This window comes from Physeter macrocephalus, chromosome 7 (genome assembly GCF_002837175.3).
Source record: "Physeter macrocephalus isolate SW-GA chromosome 7, ASM283717v5, whole genome shotgun sequence".
NCBI lineage: Eukaryota > Metazoa > Chordata > Mammalia > Artiodactyla > Physeteridae > Physeter > Physeter macrocephalus.
In genome coordinates, this window is record NC_041220.1 from 32453044 (window position 1) to 32466636 (window position 13593).

General features: G+C 35.9%; 1 protein-coding gene across 8 annotated transcripts in view; it reads right to left on the reverse strand.

Annotated features, from left to right (window-relative positions):
* Positions 1 to 13593, reverse strand: part of LRBA (LPS responsive beige-like anchor protein) — an 813910-nt gene that overhangs the window by 154624 nt on the left and 645693 nt on the right. For 4 of the 8 annotated variants that reach the window (XM_055085920.1, XM_028491755.2, XM_055085921.1 and 1 more), the window contains exons 47-48: positions 9675 to 9881; positions 172 to 324 (exon numbers count right to left, since the gene is read on the reverse strand). In XM_055085920.1, the coding sequence (XP_054941895.1) occupies positions 172 to 324; positions 9675 to 9881 (360 nt within the window). The remainder of the gene's footprint in view (positions 1 to 171; positions 325 to 9674; positions 9882 to 13593) is intronic. The other 4 variants (XM_055085924.1, XM_055085922.1, XM_055085925.1 and 1 more) reach the window with 1 other exon arrangement.

Sequence of the window (13593 nt, forward strand, 5' to 3'; positions counted from 1 at the left end):
ATAAGATTTTATAAAGTATATATGGAGATTCATGAATTACTACGTCACTTTTAGTTATCCCTATCAAGTACAGTTTTGTCCAGAAGAGCAAGGGTTAATGATTATACCAACACATGAAAGATACTTTGAGAAAAGGCTCATGACAGACAGAGTAGATGATTACTATCTTACCAATCTGTTTATGCGAACAAATTCTTCTGAGGTTTTGGCCCAAGGAGGAAGTTCAACATCAGACACTACTGTCCCATCATCCATCACTCCAAGATTATAATTATTGAAGTTGACAAACATCTCAGGGAGATAATAAAATTCAGGGATCAACTCCTATATAAAAATAAAAGACAGTGTCATATTATAAATTGTAGAATACTGACTAGGTATTCATAAAAGGGCTGATCATTTCCTATTGTGCAGAAGAACAAAATAAACAGGAAAGTTTTTACTCTTTTCGAATCATAGCCCTATCACAAAGTTCTATTAAGGTAGACAGATCCCATCCAATCAAATTTAAGTAACACCTTACTGGTTGGTCACATGCTTTCCTTTAGGACAAGTCTTACAAACTCAAAACTCTTATATACCAACATTTGAGTAAAATTTGAGGTTTGACAAGATGTAAACAGAGTTTACATGCTGTAATATCAACAACAGCTTAAACTAGATTTGTTTGAGGTATATGGAATTTTTGCCAGAAAAAAACCAAAATCTTTATAAGCATTAAAATGCTTTGGTCCATCACCAACCAGGAAGATATTCATTGCATTTACCCATGGTGTAACAGTATGTTTTGCTCACATTTCAAAACATTCAAGTTTAGTTTTAAGGTACTAACTCTTATAAATGATCAAAATTTATAATCAGTCTAGGAAATGACCTGCATGAGAAACTAAGTAATATAAACATGACTTTAATAAGGACATTTAAAATACGCTTTAACAGGATACTTAATAAGCAGAAAAATGCAGGTTTTTGTGTACAATAAGCCCCATGTATAACTATTTCAGAGGTCCTATAGATCAGACTTGAAATCCAGTCTTGACATGGGTCAGTGACTCAGTGGTCTTTCAGATACCCCCTCAGGGCCAGCTATGGCAGGCCCGGCTTTCCAAATGGTTGAGTGAAATAGGGAGGTCATCAGATTTTGGACAAGGTCAGTATGAACTCACTAGAGCAAAGAAAAAAAATTCAGCAGGAATTAAGCTATTATCACCTCCATCATCCATGTGAAATGTTCCTTGACTTTGAATCGTACATCCTTTGTTTACAATCACAATAATTAACTAAGCAGGGTAGAAATGAGCTTGTCCTCCAAATGCCTGACAACCACCTGATCATTGACTTGCAAAACATTTAAACGGAACAAAATTAATTTTTTTAAAAGGAAGATCCTGTTAAGTTTAACCATAAATGAAATGATGCAATGTTCATACAACAATTTTAAGAATCTCTTCTCCAAAATGGTGCATATAAGTCTAATTGACAAAAGACATATTTTATGCAACAAAAAACTATATTCAATTTGTTTTAGCTAAATAACTTACTGCATGAGATGAGTCAAGTACTAAAATAAACTCTTCATAAACATCACATTTAATCTTCACAACAATTTATCACACTTAATCTTCACAACAACTTTACAAGGTAAGGTATCATCTCCATTTAAAAAATTAACTAAGGCTCAAAGAAGTTAAGTAATATGCCCAAGGTTATGCAGCTGATTTATGATAAATTTGGAACTTAGATCAAGATTTGTTTAACTCTAAAGCCTGTGTCCTTAATCATCAAAAAAGCATGGGTTCTATTACATAATATATACAGTGCTAAACATTTAAAATATGTTTTTAACATATATTCTAAGCAATTGTTTTAAAAAAGTAAACAAAACCTTTTCATTCTTCCATGATAAGAAAACAACTGGTTCTCCTGAAAATAATATTTTATTTATATATGTGTATATGCATATATACTACACATATAGGAAGAATTTTTAAAATATGCTGTAATTATTATTTACCCGTATATAAATATGTCACTTTATAACTATCAATTTGCTGAAGTATGCATTCAATAAATTCCAACTTTGAGAAAATTTCCCAAAATGTCTTATTTTCACTCCATCTTACTTGTGCTAGTAAAGAGGAATGTTACTATTGCCAAGTCTTGTTCTACAATAGTAATGGAGGACCATGCCTTCCTTGTGTATTCAAAATCAAAAGCAGCATTTTGGTTTAATTAATTACTTATTCTTTAAATTTCAATAATACCTGCCCACCCGTACCCTCACCCTAATGCTCTCACAATTAGAGGATGTTGTCCTTCTTTTGCCTGTTATACTCATTATGCTTCTATATAATTCTCCTAGGAATCAAAACAATTATAATGGCTGAATATTAGATGTTAGGTTTCTCCGAAGTTTGGGGAGATCAGTCATCTGCATTATAAATCAGAGATATATATTGCATAGTAAAAATATGCAAAAAATATATTCTTTCTTGAGACCATGCCTAGACAGCAGACGAAGACCCAACACAGCCATAAATAAATAAATAAATTTATTAATAAATAAATTCAATTAACAGAAATATATTTTGTTCGTGGCCTACTTTATTGAAACACATAAATTTATTATGAATTTATTTTATTTTAATGTTGACAGTTTACTCTAAATATAAATTCAGTTAATTTAACTCAAAATTAAATGGAGCAAAATTACACATAAAATAAACAAGAAATTTTGTAATAAAAGATATGAAGAAAGCAATTTTAAATCTTACTGGACTATGTTAAACATTCAGCTGCATAATTTCTGTAATGCTGGGAGGGAGCTAATAATTTATCAGTTTCCATAATTACCACAGATTTTATTTGCAATTTCCTATTAAAGATAGATACCTTATAATTTCGTAGAGTGGACATTATAAAAATATTTCAAAATTAAGATTTTAAACTTTATTAATTAAAAATTAAACTTAATATTTCACTTGAAATTTATCGAGATAGGAATTTTATGTTTTGCTTCTTTATTTTTTTTACCTCCCAACCTCCCACCCCATACACTTCTCCAATTTCAAGAGAGTTGTCAGGCATTTCCAGAACATTTGCAAGGTCCAGAGCAGAGACCTCCTGAAGACATCCTCTTTTTCTGTCCTTTGTGAAAGTCTAAGCAAACAGGAGATTATGTAAAATGTCTAGGAGAAGCAGTGTCAAAGGTTAATATTTTTAAAAAGACAGAAACCAAAGAAGAGTTTTTCCTCAAGATTAGGGAACCAAGTTTCTCAAAATCTGTAGTCAGCTTTCTTTAGCCTGAGGGCAAGGGGAGGGGATGAAGAGGTTAGGCTGGAACCTAGGGGATGGTAAGTGGTAATCAAGGTCCCTACTTGTCCATATAGTGCCTCTGTATGAATTAGAAAAAAGCAATCCTTCTGGGCTAATTCAGCACCAAGAGAACTCAGTTTGGTAAGTGCAGTACAGGTTGGATTTCTGCTTCTCCTTTCCTTCAGTCAAGCACCCTTACATAGAGAACAATTTGCCCACCTCTACACAATGGCTTCATGATGGTGCATTTACGGAAGACAGTTCCTTGGCACCAGGGCTTTTGGCATCAGCAAATATTTCTTAACTCAAGCTTAGATAATCAGCAGAGCTGCCAGCTTCTAAAAGACCATGTGTCCTAGACAATGAAGATACTACTAGTGAACAAGATGAACTGAAGATGTGAGAGCCAATTTTCTAGGTATCACATAAGCCTGGATCTCATTCAAGCCCTGGGAAAAGGAGGTCTCTGTCCTACCTATCTAATGACTGTGAAAGAACTTCCTACTAGCATAATATAAAGAAGATTTGAATTAAATTAGGACATTTCTTATATACTTGAGTTGGTGGTTATGAATTTATACATACAGTTGACATGTGAACAACACTGGGGTTAGGGTGCCTACTCTCTACTCAGTCAAAAATCTGGATGTTATTTATAGTTGGCACTCCTTATCTGCAGTTCCCCTGTATCCCACATGGGTGGTTCCAAATCCATGGATTCAACCAACATTGGACAGGGTACTACTATAGTATTTACTATTTTAAAAAATCCACATAAGTGGACCTGTGCAGTTCAAAACCATGCTGTTCAAGAGTCAACTGTATTTCAGTGATAAAAAGTTACCAATATATTCACTGACAATTATTTCTAGGAGACAAAATGGTAGAGAGAATTCAGTATGAGCAGTACAAAACTTTTTAAAGTTCCCATTATTTGATTATTTGATATAAGCTTTAGGTAGGTATGAAGAGTGATGTAACATATCATAATCACAAAAAGCATTTATTTCATTTTTACTCTGCAAAGAACTGTGTTAGGATCTGGGATATGGAGACGTGAGTGCTACTTCCCCTCTACAGATCAGATCACAGATCTAACAGTGAAAGGATACACTTTTTAGGAGGAAATTGGTTGTAGGCACAAATAGTACTCTAGAAATTCAAAAGAGAAAAGGATGTCTAAAAGTTGGGGTGGTCAGAGAAAGCTTTAGGGAGAAGAACATAATACATTGTACTTCCCTAATATAACACTCATCAAACTGTATTGCTCCCTCTAAATTGATGGCTCCAGGAGATAAAGGACTTTAAGTACCTTGTTCACTGCTACACCTCCAAAGCCTAGACATAGTGAGTGACACATGTTAGATATTCAGTAAAAATCTGTTGAATGAATGATTGAAGAATGGTACTTAAAATCAAAGATAAATATTAGCAGAGGGGAAAGACAAGAACAGTCCTGAAAAGGGGAATATCTTAAGAAGAATATCAGAGATGGAAACTTGCATATATCATGTGTTTCCAGTGATCAATGAAGAACTATTTAGTTGGTTTAGAGAGGACTATATACATGGAGTAGGAGATAATTTAAAATAGGACAAATGTTTCCAATAAATTAGCACTGAAGAGAAAGATTACAAAGAATCTAATATAGTATAAAGGACATCATCAAATGAGGACAATTAAGTAAAGGAGTGAGTATATATACTTAAACCATATTACAATCTCATTGGAAGGAAATCTGCATAAGTAAATCAGTTGATGGGAGCTGAATACCCTCTTAACATAAAATAAACATACTGAACTCAACTGAGGTACACCAACATGTAACCAAAAAGAAAAATAAGTATATACACTGCCTGAATTTTACTATGGATGATAGTGACATTCAAGTTATAAGTAGAATTCCGTCTTAATCCTAAAAGCATCTTTCTAAGAACTATGCCTTGATATAACACCAAATATTATAGTTCAGAATTATCTCCTTTGACAGATGAAATTTAGTGACAGAGTCAAAGATTATGTCTTTCTAATACTTCTAATGTACATTTACAAAGTGAAGTATGTTTTATATTCATCAGAACAGAACATTCAGCTCTGGATAAAAAACACATGTTCAGTAATTCTTTAAAACATCAGTGGAAAATGATAAGTAAACAACACTGACAGAGGACAGAGATATTTACAATTCACATTTTCTTCTGACTTGCTGACAATAATTTTAATCACTATCACTTAATTAGGCCATCAGGTCTTAGAGGTAAGTAACATGGTCAAAATGTAGTGTATCATCTCCTAAAATAAAAATTTGAAAGGTTCAACCAGAGGTTATACCACAGTTCAGGATAAGCCCATTGCTTTGATCACAAATCCCAAGGCTTTCATGGCATAATGACAAGGATTGGTTGTGACCACACATATGCTTTAGTTTTCTTTTCTAAGGTATGATCCCCATTGATATGAATGGCCTCTGCAGCAAGGCTGTATGATTCACCTTCTAATAGTCACCAATTCTATCCATTGAATTAAAACCATCACTTCAATAATACCTGGGTAATCATGCCAAATACTAGTCTATTAATCCAAAGAAACAAGATAATAAAACCTGAAATAAAAACCAAGATGCTACTTCATAACTAAAGTTAAATTTTTATTTTATTTTTACTAAAATATGAAATCCTGACAAGTCAAACATAAGCACGATAGCACGGTAACTAATTTAATGTATACTGTTTTGGGGATACTGATGGTAAAAAAAGATGTGAAAGCAAAACTTTAGCTTTTTACATTGGAAAAACTGTATATTTTATGAAGGAAAAAATCCAAAGTAAACTTTCTTATTGAACAAGAAAAGAGTTGATGAACAATATATATTTTTAAAAAGTACATGTTCTGATACATATTAACTTGCAAGTATTCATTTTGTTAGCCCACAAATGAGAAAATCTTTTAGAAAGTTATTAGAGTTGAATTGAACCTATAAGTCATTTTTTTTTTTTTTTTTTTTGCGGTACGCGGGCCTCTCACTGTTGTGGCCTCTCCCGTTGCGGAGCACAGGCTCCGGAAGTGCAGGCTCAGCGGCCATGGCTCACGGGCCCAGCCGCTCCGCGGCATGTGGGATCCTCCCGGACCGGGGCACGAACCCGTGTCCCCTGCATCGTCAGGCGGACTCTCAACCACTGCGCTACCAGGGAAGCCCTGGTCACGTGCTTTTAATTTAATTTTTCTGACCCTTACCTCAGTCGCCTCTTCTAAAACACAGGGTTGTTGTGTGGCTTATGAGATAATACAGAATTCTATATGCACAAAAGATGTTACTACTACCACTACTACTACTACTATTATTATTATCATTAATGTGGCCCCTGATAACAATCCCAAATTAGAGACTCAACTTGCCCGATTCTTAAAGTCAACAGGTAATTCACTGATTGTGGCCATTCTTAAAAGCTTTTAACATAATCCTAAGGGAATTTAATAAAATTTACTTGTAAAAGTAAATATGACCACAAAAATATTTGAGACTTAATAGTTCCTACTAAATAGCTATCACATTTAAAACAAATTTATTTATTTTTTTATTAGCAATGACAGTATAGTTCAACATGCCTCACTTTATGATGAATACTCTCAATATAGTTCTCTCCTGCTTTCAACACATGTTTTTCACTTCTAAATTTGGACTGGACATCTTTGCTGAACCTTTTGCTGTTCCAAACTCCTATCTTCAAGGAAATTGTAATTTGGGGAGAGATAATGGACATTAATAATACAAATAATGGGTAAGCTGTGACTGCCAGAAGAGAAGACATAAATAAAATGCCCATCTTAAATCTTTTCTGGAACAATTTGTATAATACATGAGTATGGAGGAGAACAGTTAATATCAGTATTTATAAATATATTAATGAACAGTCTACATTTTTACTCTGAACAAAAACATCATAAGATTACCAGGTCAAAAAACAAATTACAGCTGACCTGTGTACATTTTTACAATTCAGGAAGATACGAACATTTTCTAAGTGCCTTAGAAAAACGTTTTTTCCTGCCCACTATGTAAGTAGCATAAGAAAAATATTCAGTTTTTCAAATAATTTCTCTCGAAGAACACACGAAAAAGAAATGGTTCATTGTAGACATAAAGAGTACAAAGCTCAAAGCTTAAAAAAAAAATAGTACATGGGTACATCATTTAACCTATTGATGCATGAAGAAAAGTGTTTAAAAGGGTTAAATTAACAAATCTGTAAGTTATGTATAAAAACAAGGATGAACACATATATAGTTCAGTTAGAGTATGAGTGTTCTACATTGTTAAGAGAGCGGTAAGACAGCTTGAGCTGACTCTAATGTGGTTGTGAGTGTGTGTGTGTGGCGGGGGGTGGAAGAGGGACTGACCAGAAAAGAGAGAGAGAGAAGAAAGAGAGAAAGAGAGGGAGAGGAAGAGAGAGAAGAAAGAAAAAAGAGGGGGAGAAAGACAGAGGGAGAATGAAGAGAGATAAAGGGAAGGAGGGAGGGAGGTAAAGAGGAAGGAAGGAAGGAAGGGAGAGAGGGAAGTACATATGCCAGAAATGTGCAAAGGATGGATAGAAAAGGGTAAGATTTTAATTTTACTTTCTTTTAGCATTTAAAAAATTCTGAATTATTTAAAAGTTTGTTTGAAAATAGGAAGAATAAATGAAGAAAATAAAACTAGCAAATCATCCTAATTCAAGCTTTTTCTTTTAACAAATACATCAAGAAATAAATGTCCAGCAATTATGTTATACTAACTGTAGCTAAACATTTTCTTATAAATGGCTCTAAAGCTGATGCTATCAGCATCTGTGGAATGTATTATAGTAGAAGACATGCTGAAAGAGGAAAAAAGAAACCTAACTTATCTTCAGATCACAGCCCCTGGGACTTCTGAGGTAGTGGAGGGCAAGTCAAAGGTCTCATGTTTAACAAATCTCACAAGACACAAATAGAACTATTCTCTGATCATCTCTATTTTGTATTATTACTTCTAACAAACAGGTATACACTTAATACCTTTAAGGGTTAATTTTTAAAGCTAAAACTAATTCTTGTAATATTACTGATAGTCATTTATTTTTAAAATATTATTTAGTAAATTCTTAGGATTTAATTGCACTCTATTTACTTAATTTTAAGTATGGAATATGCTGTATTGACCTTACTGATTTCATAACAATAAAATTTTACATTCATCACTAATGATACACAATAAATTATAAGATAGATTTTTAAATTGAATATCCAAGATACAATCAGTGACAGGATGTCCACATGGACTTCTGTTGTAAAGCTATAACAGTAAAAACTCAATGTGCCTTAATTGTAAAAGTGTAGAAAATTAGAGCATTAACAACCCTTAGTCAGCAGATGACATTCAGCCACCAGTTCTCTTGTGGAGAGATAAGCCCCCTTCCTAAAATATGAGATGTTAGTAGCCCCATTGGAGCACCTACCCATTGGATTTTGCTGTGCCCTTCTGGCATAAATGGCCATACACTCTCCTTTTTCTCCTCAGATTACCTCTCTGTTTTTCCCAGGCCTTTTCACTGATGCCTCTTTTCTCGATATCTTCATATCTACTCATTCTTTCAACCAATATTTATTGATTTCTAACTAAATGTTCTAAATGCTGAGGTTACCAAATGAACGACACACAAAACCCCCACCTTCACAGAACTGTAGCTATGGAGACATAACATAAACTAACTAATATGTGTACTGTGTCAAATGGTGGCAAGTATTATGTTAAAAAAAAAAGATGAAGGGATAGAGAATGATGGAGGTTGGGCAGTGTTATTTTAGAGAGGGTGTCTGGGGAAGTCCACTCTAAGGAGGTGACATTTGAGCAGAGACCTGAATGAAAAAAATGGAATGACCGAAGCATTATCTGGGGGAAAGTGGTTCAGGCAGAGGCAACGTAACACACGAAGCCACCAAAACAGGAGCGGGCTTGGCATTTATTTTTTGGCCATGCCACCCGGCTTGTGGGAACTTTGTTCCCCAACCAGGGATCAAACTCAGGCCAATGGCAATGAAAGCGCAGCCTCCTAACCAATGAAATGCCAGGGAACTCCTGGGCTTGGCATTTTTGAAAAGGAACCACAACAAAGGCAAGTGAGGCTGCAGGAGAGTAAAAGAGATGTGTCATCAAAGAGGCAACCGGGTAACACAGGGCCTCAGTGGCTACGTTAAGAGCCTGAATTTTGCTCTAAGCTAGATGAGTAGGCACTGGATGGATGTGGGCACACAGATATGATCTGATTTATAATATAAAAAGATTATTCCTGCTGCCATATGGAGAAAACACCACATGGGGAGCACGGGAAGTGAGAACTTACAGTTACTTGGGCCAGGGCCCTCGTGATGGACGTGGTGATAACTGGTCGGATTCTAGACATATTCTGAAGGTTGATAAGATGGACAGTGAGGTGTATGTGATAGGGAGAAATCCAAGATTCCAAGTTTTCTAAAGGTCTGAGCAAACTGGATAAACAGTGCTGTCTTTCGCTGAGATGGCAAATGCAGGTATTGAGCAGGACTTTTTCCTTAGGGTAGAGAGGAGGGTAAGAGGGAAAGACAGAGTTTGATATTGGACGTGTTCAGTTTAAAATGCCTGTAAACGTACATCTAGCTCAAAGGGAGCTAGATATATAGCTCTAGAATTCAGGGGAGAGCCACGAGGTAAGGTGTGATCACCTAGGGAGCAAGTGTTGACACTAGAAGAAATCTAAAGACTAAGCCGAAAGGTACTCCAGTAATTTAGGGTATGAAAACAAGATAATCCAGTAAAGGAGACTGAAAAAAAGGCAAGAAGATAGCCAGGAGAAGATGGCTCCTTCACCAAGTGAAGAACATGTTACAAGGAAAATGGATCAATTAATTGTGTCAATAATGCTGACAGATCAAGTACCATGAGAACTGAAAATGTGCATTTGACGACATGGAAGTTGTTCGTCAATGACTCTGATAAGACTGATTTCGATAACATGGTGGAGAAGAAAGCTTGATACTCGTGGGCTCGGGAGATGATGGGAGCTGAAAAAGTGGGGATCAAGAGACTAGACAATTGTTTTGAGGAGTTCAAGATAAGTATCACCTAATATTCCTTCTTACCCTACATGCCTATGACACTATTCTGAAGCTTAGGTTTGAATTTTCAACTAGTAGGTGATAATATCCTGGTTATTCTGAAAATACATCAATGTGTCAAAAACTGAATTCACACATTTGGTCTACATACCAGCTTCATTATAATTCATAGCATCATCATTTATCTAGGCACCCAATCTAAAGAATCTTCTTTATGCCTTCCTATCCCTTTACAGTCAACCAAATACCATATCCTGGAGAATTACTTTTAACCCACCTCTTGAGTCATTCCCTTAGTTCTCTGACTAGTTGAGGCTCCTACAGTCTTTACTTTTAACTGTCATAGCCTCCTAAAATTTCTCCCTACCTCCAGCTCTCATCTCTCTTCCCCATTCCCAGTACTTTCCATACCGCTGCCAAAGCGCCTTTTTTTTTTTTTTTTTTTTTAAATAATAGAGTCAGTTAGTACAAAATCTTAAATGGATCCTCACTGCCTATAGCAGGGGATGGTAAAATACAGTCCAGGGGCCAAAACGCTGCCACCTGTTTTTGTAAATGAAATCTTATGGGAACACAGTCACACTCATCTGTTTACATATGGTCTATGGCTACTCTTGGGCTACGGTGGTAGAGCTGAGTAGCTGTGACAGAGATTGCATGGACTGCGAATCGAAAAATATCTTTAGAATATTACTGAGGGTCTTCATATTAGACCACAACTGCCTTTCAGCCTTTCTCCTTCTCTATGTTTCCTACACACCAAGCACATAAGACCAATTAGCAGACCAATAAGCATTCCCCAATGTGCTAATAAGGCTTTTCTCTGAATTTTGTTCATGTCATTTTCTTTGCTCAGAATACTCTTCTATATGTAATCAAAGCATTAATTTAATAAATGCTTTAGTGCCTACTGTGTTCCAGGTACTGTTTTAAGCTCTAGGAATAAACCAATGAGCAAAACAGTCCAAATTCATGCTCTCATGGAGCTAATGTTCCAGTGGGATAAGACATAAATAATAAATAAATAGAGATATGTATGTCAGATCGTGAGTGATACGAAAAAAACTGAAACTGAGAAGTGAGTTAAAGTGCATGGGATGAGGCATGCACTTTTAAAGAAAGAGGACAGAGAAGGCCTTACTAAGAAGGTGACATTTGTTTTTGAATTTCATTTTATTTATTTTTTTATACAGCAGGTTCTTATTAGTCATCCATTTTATACACATCAGTGTATACATGTCAATCCCAATCGCCCAATTCATCACACCCCCCTTCCCCCCTTGGTATCCATAAGTTTGTTCTCTACATCTGTGTCTCTATTTCTGCTTTGCAAGGAAGTTCATCTGTACCATTTTTTTTTTTAGATTCCACATATAAGCGATATTATACGATATTTGTTTTTCTCTTTCTGACTTACTTCACTCTGTATGACAGTCTCTAGGTCTATCCATGACTCTGCAAATGGCACACTTCACTCTGTATGACAGTCTCTAGGTCTATCCATGACTCTGTAAATGGCACTATTTCGTTCCTCCTTATGGTTGAGTAATATTCCATTGTATATATGTACCACATCTTCTTTATCCACTCGTCTGTCCATGGGCATTTAGGTTGCTTCCATGACCTGGCTATTATAAATAGTGCTGCAATGAACACTGGGGTGCATGTGTCTTTTTGAATTATGGTTTTCTCTGGGTATATGCCCAGTAGTGGGATTGCTGGATCATATGGTAATTCTATTTTTAGTTTTTTAAGAAACATCCATACTGTTCTCCATAGTGGCTGTATCAATTTACATTCCCACCAACAGTGCAAGAGGGCTCCCTAAGAAGGTGACATTTGAGTAAAGACTTGAAATGGCTGAAGGAATGAATCCATAAGGATATCTGGAGGAATTTTTCAGGTGAAAAGAAAAGTAAAAGCAAAGGCCCTGAGATGGGAAGATACCTGGATTTTGTGAGGAATACCAAGGAGGTCCTGTTCGGCTAGAACAGAGTGGACAAGAGGGCAAATGGTACAAAGAGTTCAAGACGTAACAGGATTATGGAGGGGAGGGGTAGTTGCTGTAGGGTCTTGCATTGTAAGGACTTCAGCTTTTACTCGCAACAGTTTTTACTCGGAAACCATGAACTAAGAAAGGGAAGACTGTGAGAAGAGCAGGTTTAAAGGAATGAAGATCAGGAATTTGGTTCTGAATGTGTTAAATTTGAGATACATTTTACATGCTAAAATGGAGATGCTAAGGAACAAGTCAGATATCAGGATAAATGTACATGCTAGAGATGTAAATCTGGGAGGTGGAAGACTCCCTTGCATCTTTTAACATACAACTCAAATACCACTTACTCTGTGAAGTCATTCACAACCCCACTTCCTCCAGGAAGAATTCATTTCATTTTGTTTCTATCTTATTATAGCACTTAGCACTGTCTAACTTGTATTAAAAATAGTTTTATGTATACCTGTCGTTCTCACCTGGAGATATGTGAAGTAAAGAACTGTGTTTATCTTACCCTTTTAACCCCAAACACCCCCCTACTATGTATTGCATATGATAAAATAATCCATAAATGCTGGCTTAAGTAAATGTGTCTGGGGGGACTTGAAGTCACCTGTCATAGGAAGTTTTCTGCCTGAAGGTAGGGCGCTACACCCCCGTGCCCTAACTAAACTCGTTCTTCTTCTGTGTTCTTTCTCTAAGTACATGTCCAAGTCAATTTTAATGTCTCTCTCATATCAGGAGACAAATCAATCAGCAAATCCTAACAGTTCTTACCTTTTAAATATGTCTTAAACTCATCACATTCCTCTAGTACCATTGCCACTGCTGAGTTTAAGCCTCCACTCTGCCTCTCACCCCATGACTTTAACAGCTTACTTACTGTTTCCACTCCTGCTCAGTGTAATATATATTCAAACACCGATCACAGCGGTCACTTAAAACCACAAAATCTCTGCTTTGACCTTTCCAGTATCTCCCCACTGCCCCCAGGATAAAGTCCAACCTCCTTACTAAAGCTTATAAGGCACCCCGTGACAGGCCCTGAATTTCCTCTTTCCTCTCCCTTCTCCTCATTTCAGATCTTGTATCTATGAGCCACACATCCTTCATTACACTGAATTGCTGGAATGCTTTTATCGTCAGTATCCCCGTTACTGCAAATGTTC